This window comes from Poecilia latipinna, unplaced genomic scaffold (genome assembly GCF_001443285.1).
Source record: "Poecilia latipinna isolate Pla-1442-1.1 unplaced genomic scaffold, P_latipinna-1.0 Scaffold505, whole genome shotgun sequence".
In the NCBI taxonomy this organism is placed as follows: domain Eukaryota; kingdom Metazoa; phylum Chordata; class Actinopteri; order Cyprinodontiformes; family Poeciliidae; genus Poecilia; species Poecilia latipinna.
The window spans coordinates 326,185-334,400 of NW_015113121.1; the positions used below are offsets into that span (position 1 = coordinate 326,185).

The window sequence follows — 8,216 nt, forward strand, 5'->3', positions numbered from 1 at the left end:
AAAAGTTCCATCTTCCAAGCATCTGGAAGACAAATAAAAACCCGCAAGGTTTGTGACTGGTTTGATAAATACAATCAGTCAACATCACTGCGACACAGAATCTGTGAAGGCGTAGATGATCTTACCTTATCTCTCTCATGGACTTGAATGGGTTGGGTCATATTTTCACAGCTGATCACAGGAGCTGTCTGTCCGAGAGACAGAAGACTGAACACAACCACGGCTGCCTGAAGAGACTCCATCATGGCTGTATGTGTCTGTCCTGGCTTCACAGGGAGTTTTTAAATTAACAAGGTTCAGGCCCTGTGTACTGACAGGGGCCCCATTATTTATTTTAGTGTTGCAACAGATTAAAAAACAAACGTCATTTTCAGTCAGATGGTCCTTGTTTTTGTGGGGCCTAGAAGAAGGGAAAATGTTTTGAAATGTTGTAAAAGATCAGATTAACCAGTTTAATGGCTTGGTTTATAATGTTTGAGGAAAACAGCATTTCTTTCCAGCAATGACATTTAAAACCAACTTGTTTAGTTTTAAAGAGTTTCAAAACAATTTGTTTTTGCACGTATTTGAGATATTTGTGGCTAAAGGGTTAAGGTTGCTTTTTCTCATCCATCCATCCATCCATCCATCCATCCATCCATCCATCCATCCATCCATCCATCCATCCATCCATCACATATTTTAAAATATTCTTGTTTGTGTTTCAATTACTATTTGTTCTGGGATTTTGTTCTCAAGATGACAGGTGTGGCATCTGCATCTGCATTTTTTTTTTTTTTTTACAGCAACTTAATATGAAAGACTGGCTGAATTCAATAGCAGCCACGTTTTTCACTTTGAAAACTTTGAAAATTCAGACTTTCTCCATATGTTTACAGCAAAAACTATAATTTTGTGATTGCCGCCATGGTCTTGAATGGAACTGAGGTTTGATTTTTTTTTTTTTTTTTGGACAGGATTTTGACAAATGTATTTGTTTAGGTGACAAGTAAGATTTACATTGAAATAATGAAAAGCTTAATTTGGAGAGTTGTCTCTTACCAGTTAAGGTCATAAATCAAACAGATGCTGGGAATTAACTACAATAAACTGACTCTAAAACTGAAACTCATAGAGTGGAAAATTCACTTTTAACATTGATCTCTCTGAATGAACAGTGTGTAACCAAGTGAAAGAGTGCTATGTGAAAACCTGCATGTCAGCAGGAGACTGATTAATTATATGCCCATCTTCCTTGTAACCCTGTTGTCATCATGTTGATTCCAGAAATGCTTACCCCATTTGGAACTGTTTTCCTGATTCGCATATCATATCATGACAAATCCTGTTATGAACATGAAGGAGTCTTTATGGATGTCATGAAGTGTCATTCGTTAAATAATGACACTTTTACTGCAAAGTTGGCACATTGAATGGACTTTTAATGCAAGATGTTCTGCCATTATTTCTGGCAGTGTCATGTCAGTCTTATGCACACTCCTTCAAATAAAATGTTACCATAATGAGTCTGACCCATAATAAAGAAATAAATCTATCGCCATTTTGGAAATAACTATATATATATTCTTTACCTGAATGGTTTTCTCCTTAGCTTTGTGATGGGGGACATACTGCTCCACTTCCATCCACCTCAAAAGTGTCCAAAGCATTTTCCTGAAATAAGTTCTCAGTTGTTTTAGGTAGAAAACCTAACACTGAAGTTAGCATCCAATTCAACTGGTTCCTGTACAAATCGTGTGCTGACTTTGACTTTTAAGAACAACATGAAGGTGAGGATTAAACATTTCTCTGCATCCAACTCGTCCTCTGTGAAGTAGCTGGCGAACATTTCGACCAAAATAAAAAGCGAAATACGACCCCAGAGACAAAAACAGTCACACAATTTTTGTTCTCCCATTTTTTATTAGGGTGAAATATCATTTCCATACATGCTAATTTTCCACCGTTTCTCCAAAAATGCTGGAGATTTGTGAGAACATTTCAGAAAAGGTCTCTACTGCGTCGCCACTTTGTAAAATCTCACCGATCTTTTTCATGTCGCCAGCACCCATGAAGCTGGTCAAGTCAAAGCTATTTGAGTCTTTGGAGAGAGATGGATCTGGGCAAAAACCTGAGTGGTAGAAAATAAACAGTTTTGATTATACTCTTATGATGCAAGACAAAAAAAAATATACTTCATATCATCTACTCAGAGATTCAGGACTCAGGATGGAGGTGGCACTGCCAAGCACACTTCTCTGACAAAACTTTGTAAAACAGAAATGCATTTGAATTTAAAGTGTCTCAGCTCTGCTTCCAAGTATAGGATGAGATTCACAGTGGAAGAAAGAATGTATTCGCTGACACAGGCTCTTAACACTGGTACATGCTTACAACCTGGGGGCGGGGGGATTACATTGACAAAGGGCAAAATGATTAACCCAACCAGATGGCGAGTTTTTACCTTGCTCTGGATCCAGAATGGCGGCTTCTGGTAAGTTCAAACACTCCACCTGCTTCTTGAACTCCTGCAGCTCAGCACCAGAAACCTTCGGTCTCCTGCCTGAGAGACACAACATGCAGACGACGCACTTTTGTTAAAATATCAGCATTTTGAAGTGTCCTTAATTGATCAATAAAATCCCTTCAAACAAAACGAACCAGATTCGTTATAATAGTTGAGATATCACTCCAATATTGTTTGTTTGTGATTTCTAGAACTAATGATAATAGTAATAATACATATATTAATAATAAGTATTATAGCGTACTATTTATTCCTAAAGCATATATAAAATTACCATTTTATTAAAATTACCAGTGTAATAATATACAGCATTTGTAAAGAGCACTGTTCTACCGTACGTGACTTCATTTATAAAGTACATAAATCCTGTGGTGGACTTTGAATAGATGTTTCCTCTGGGCCCCACACACACATCCACCACAAAACACACACACACACACACACACACGCACGCACGCACGCACGCACGCACGCACGCACGCACGCACACACACACACACCACACAAACTCAGAGCATAATCTTGGGAAAAAACAAACAAAAAAACTTTTGTTATGCAACTCATCCATTTAAAAACTCCATGCATCTTTTTTTTTAAATCTTTTCATTTGCATTTTCATTATTTTAAAACAAAGCTTGAATTATAACAATTATTATGCTATAATAATTGTTAGAAGACTAGAAGAATAGATATGTGCAACCTCACAATGGTTTGCTTTGAACCAGAACTTAAACACGGCAAGTTGTTGCTTTCCACAACTGCTGCCAAGTTGCAAAATATTTGACCAGTGTGACTCTGTTCTCCCTAAATTCAGTTTGTCTGATGTTTAATTCACTGAACCTGAATTATGAAAACATACAAAGTATCTTTTCAAGTTTTTGGTCTTACTCAGAAGCTGTACGCCTCTGTGTGAGCTTCTTCCAAGTGTTATGTTGGAGTACAAAACCTTGCAGTCAGGACAGCCTGTTTTCAGCTGGAAACCAGTCATGGAGTACGGGTAGGCTGGAAAAAGAAACACGTTTAAAAATGCGTTTATCTTCAAAGAGCATGAAGGCCAACCATATTAGATATGGTGATGGAAGAAAAATCATCACTACCTACTTAAAGTAATAGTGTTGTTTTCCAGGGTTGAGTTAAATGTCATAGAGAAGCATAGACCAGCCCTTTGAGAAAAAGAAAAAAATATTTAAAAACTTTTTCACTTACACTACCTAATAGACACGTCATAAAATTGTGTTTGTTTTGTAAATGTCATGTAAAACAAAGATAGAACCCGGAAACTGAGGGTTTAAATTACGTCTTTAGGTGCATAGAACCGATCATGATATTTTCCTCAGTAGCAGCGACGTAATTCGACCAGACGGTCCCCTTCGACATCTCCAACAACTGTTTGGCGCCGACTATGTCCGTGCTCTCTGCTATGTAGTTCCATCTTCCGAGTAGCTGGAAAACGTCGTACATGTGATTGCTTTCGTCAACCCTACAGATACAGAAGAAACCTGAAGACCTTCAGAGCTCCTTACCTGATCCCTCCCAGGGATCTGAATTCGTTGGGTTAGACTTTCACAGTTGGTCGTAGGAGCTGTCTGCCCGAGAGACAGAAGACTCAACACAGCAACAGCTACATGCAGAGACTCCATCATGGTTGATTCGCTGACTGTCGGTCGTGGCTGTACATCTGTGCTTTTGGGTATCAAGGTTCATCCCATGATACCCTATTAGGAGCTTCAATTGTTTACTTTAGTGTTGAAAGAGATAAGAAAACATCAAAAAGAAAAAACAAGTCTCATATCGCTAGAAGTTCTAGGAAAAAGCCATGAGTGCACACAGAAGCAGTGGTACTGGAACACTGCAGGACGAAACAAAACACACAAAGACTACGACTTCTGGAATTGTGATTTTTATTCAAAATAACATGTACCGCAAGGGAGCAGTTTTCTTTTTCTGTTCACTTTTAGTGGATCAGAGTCCTGGCTCTCTGGGCCACACTGAATAAATCAACAAACCCTTCAGTTTCTTATATAATTGTCATGAGGAAGGAATAAAACCAGAGCATTCTTTCAGTTTATAAACATGTCAAAAAGAGAATCCAGAAATTTTCCCACTCGAAATCCCATCTTCGCCTGCAGTACCGAGTTGATTGCGCTCAGGCCCTCAGAGGGCGTGATGTCGTCAGGGCAGATTTCTGTTTTCATAAAAAAAAAAAAAAAAAAATTCAACAATTAGCAATTGACATATACTGGAACATGGGGAAAAAAGCTCAGATATTCTTACCGTTGTCTGAGTTTAACATTATAGGTGTCGGCATTTGAAGGCACTCTGCTTGTTTCTTCAGCAGCTCCAGTGCAGCAGGTGAGATGCTCCTGCTTCTGCCTAAAAATAAAATTGTTCCCCTTTAATTGAATCTGTTGTTAAAGACTAAATGGATTTAATTGTAAAGCCCGTGCAACATGTTTCCACTAATATTGGTGTTTCGTGTCAAATGTTCTGAAATTTCTTTCTAAAAAGATATGCAAATTGTTTGGTAAAGTGTGTTTCTTACTAAAGATAAGCAGACTAGTGAAATTAGTTGCAGAGATGATGTCCTCTTTGGCAACCAGACAGTCAGCGCACTCTGTTGACAGGTAGACCTCTTTGAGGTAGAAAGGTTGCTCTGTGGACAGCAAACACAGCACAAAGGAGACAGCAGAGTGGATTGTATCAACATAAATGTGCTTCATGTTCTCCCTGTTACTTCTCTTTACTTACCGATTAACATTGTGCTGTTCTCAAAGATCACGTCGTATGCTAAGCTGAAGCAAGTCCCAAATCTATAATGTAAAAGTTATAAGATCTTATAGTTATTCCTGTGATCAGAAACTAACTGTATAAAGACCTTATATAGACATTAAACCAAAATTAGTTCTAATTCCCCCCGTGAAAACTATGAAAACTATGCTTTTGCCTCACCTGGAAGAATACTCAAGAACTCAAGTGTTATCAAAGAAGATATTCTTGGTTTCCTGGTTTCTAAATGGCTTTAAAGGCAATTGAGAAATAGTGAATAAAATTGAGGGGAAAAAAATCATTTTAAAAGTCAATGTTTCTTTAAATATTGACTTTGCGAATTTGTTTGTAAAGGGAGTACTTGCCCAGAAGCTAACCCTGTTTGGGGGTGATGGCATGGAAAAGTTGGGCAACTCCTGCTCTAGACAGATCTGCCTTCTGAATTATACTTATTTACACCAGTAGCATGGTTATTTAAATTGAAGGCTACTTGTACGTAGCGCTAATATCTCATGTTTTGCAAAGCAGAAGCATATCTTAGGTGGGTGACTACGTGAAGAACAGCTGTTTAAAATGAACAAATCCACATTTCTCTGTCTGCAAAGTGCTGTTGCGTGGGACGCTTTACATCCTCTGACTCTGGACGATATTGAGAACGTTGCTCCTGGAGGTGACATTCAGGTCCAGCCAGGAGTCAGTCATCAGGTAAGCCAGCGACCGACTTCCTGGGATGTCAGAACTCCCCCCGATGTAGTACCACCGACCCAACATCTGCAACACACACACATCACAGTGTACAGTCGATATAAGTTGGAATGTAACTATTGGTGTCCTTTATGCAAACCTTTTAAAAATGATGAACTAGGCGATATGCAAATCGTTTCTTTCGACGACTTAGCTGGTTTCTTAGAAATAGATGTTGACCAGTGGCGGCGCCAGTGGGACGCTAGGGGGTGCTATAGCTTAAACTTAAAACACACTTAAAACAGCTTCATAGTTAATGCCAACATCAACCATGGTATCAATTATGACACTGCTGACTGTTTTTTTTTTTCTACTTCTAACATAAACAGGCAAAGAAGACACTCAGAAATGTTTTTCTACCCCAGGCATCCGGTCCCAATCATCATCAGCTCTGATGATGTCACAAAGATGGCGAGTCCACAACGTCTTGAAATTGAAAGTATTTTTTTTTCCATTTTTTCGTACTCTTTAAAATACAAATGCTTTCTCTGTTTAATTGCTCTGCTCTTTTTTTTTGTAGGTTTCTGTAAGGTGCTGTGGCGCAGTGAATGGGAATGTTCTGTCGTTGATCCTCACTCATGTTAGGAACAGTGTCATGAAGTGTCATTCAGTAAATAATGACGATTTTAAACTTTAAAAATTGGATGAAAGGTTTTAAGTTATGTTTGTGACAGTGTCATGTCAGTCTCAAAATATTTGAATTGCCTTGAACATTTTGTGTAATTAATCTTCCCATGCAGTTGTAGCCTAAAACAATATAAGTACTGTAGTGTAGTTATGCATGTAATGTAAAATAGGAAAGTAGAAATAAAGAAGACATATGAGCAATTAAAATTGTACTTTATTAGCAATAGCAGTAAATCAAAAATAAAAATTAAGTGTAATTTAAATACATTACTAATATATTAGTAGTATATTTAAAGTATGTTAAAAGTATATTTTAATATAATTCTGACAGAATTAGTACACTCAAAATAGTACATAAAAAATGTGTACTTAAGGTATACTAAGTACAACTTGAAGTTGTTCCAAAAAAGTACGTTTAAGTATACTAAAAATTGTAATTTAATACTATTTAAATACTATTAAAATATACTAAAAAGTTGTTCCAAAATAGTACAGTTTAAGTACATCAATCAAAGTATGCTAAAGTATGTTAAAATTTAGTATACTAAAGTATACTTTTTTTTTTTACTAGGATGATGTGGACTATATTATAAGGAAACTATATCAAAGTGAAGAAGTGGCTAAATAAATTGTTACCTGTTGGGGATTTGATGAGAGAAAGGATTGTGGCTATGGTTTGATAAAATAAATAAATAAATAAACTTTCAAGGAGATGTTGGTTTGAAGTTTAGAAAACATTTTTGTAGAGATGAATCAGAAGTGACAGGACTTAGTGCCAATATCTGCTATTTCTAATTTAAACTTACAAATCAATCTAAATAAAGCTCGGACCTTTCATTAACAGCACATCAGAAATTTCTTTTAGGAAAGTTGTGTTAGATTTCACACCCATTTATTAGGGAATTAATAAGCTGCAATTAGACAGACAATCTGTTTCCATGTTTAGTTTTAATTTAATAATGCTGACAGGGACTTACTTCTTCTTTGCTGATAGTTATTGGTTTGAGTAGATCGTCACAGCTGCTCAGAGGAGCAGAAAGTCCCAGAGAGAAGAGACTCAGCAGCACAACAGCAGCAGCAGCAGCACACTTCATCTTCATGACCAAGCTTTGAGTTTTCTTCTCAGTTTCCTCCTGTGCCTTACTTTATGTTACCTCCTTCCAGCTAACTCCTCTTCAGAAATGTACAGTCAGTGCGTCACAAATTTAGTTTCAACAGTGTCCCTTCTGGATGAAACCTTCAGGAGGTTTGTGAGGCGGTGTAACCAAGGTAAAAGGTTAAAGGACGATTGAGGACGATTGATCAGATCACATGGAAGAGAGGGCGTTGAAGATAGAGACACACGTGGACAAAACTGTTGGTACCGTTGACAGGAGAAAAACTGATGACAAACTGAAATGTTGAGAGTTCAGAACCTGCGAAGAAAATGTCATTAGAACTCCGAGTCAAACTCCTCTACTTTTATCAAATGTTCCTGTAGCTAAAATGACTCCTGAAAAAAAAAAACTCATTAGGACTTCTGTTTTAAAATTAAATCACAGAGGCATTATTTCAGAGTTGCACATGATAACAA

The 8,216-nt window shown here is 37.3% G+C and overlaps 2 protein-coding genes across 2 annotated transcripts; both read right to left on the reverse strand.

Moving 5' to 3' along the window:
- Positions 1-1,882: 1,882 nt before the first annotated feature.
- On the reverse strand, positions 1,883-4,211 carry LOC106952317 (uncharacterized). Its single transcript, XM_015040360.1, has 6 exons — positions 4,030-4,211; positions 3,804-3,949; positions 3,608-3,669; positions 3,395-3,508; positions 2,444-2,542; positions 1,883-2,110 (listed from the first exon to the last, which is right to left on the reverse strand). Exons 1-6 carry the CDS (start codon positions 4,147-4,149, stop codon positions 1,932-1,934), a joined length of 720 nt encoding a protein of 239 aa, XP_014895846.1. The 5' UTR covers positions 4,150-4,211; the 3' UTR covers positions 1,883-1,931.
- A 179-nt stretch (positions 4,212-4,390) lies between these two features.
- Positions 4,391-7,920, reverse strand: LOC106952318 (uncharacterized). The gene is made up of 6 exons (XM_015040361.1): positions 7,621-7,920; positions 5,901-6,043; positions 5,255-5,316; positions 5,049-5,159; positions 4,781-4,879; positions 4,391-4,691 (listed from the first exon to the last, which is right to left on the reverse strand). The coding sequence occupies exons 1-6, from the start codon at positions 7,741-7,743 to the stop codon at positions 4,567-4,569; spliced, it is 663 nt and encodes a 220-aa protein (XP_014895847.1). The 5' UTR covers positions 7,744-7,920; the 3' UTR covers positions 4,391-4,566.
- Between the last annotated feature and the right edge of the window lie 296 nt (positions 7,921-8,216).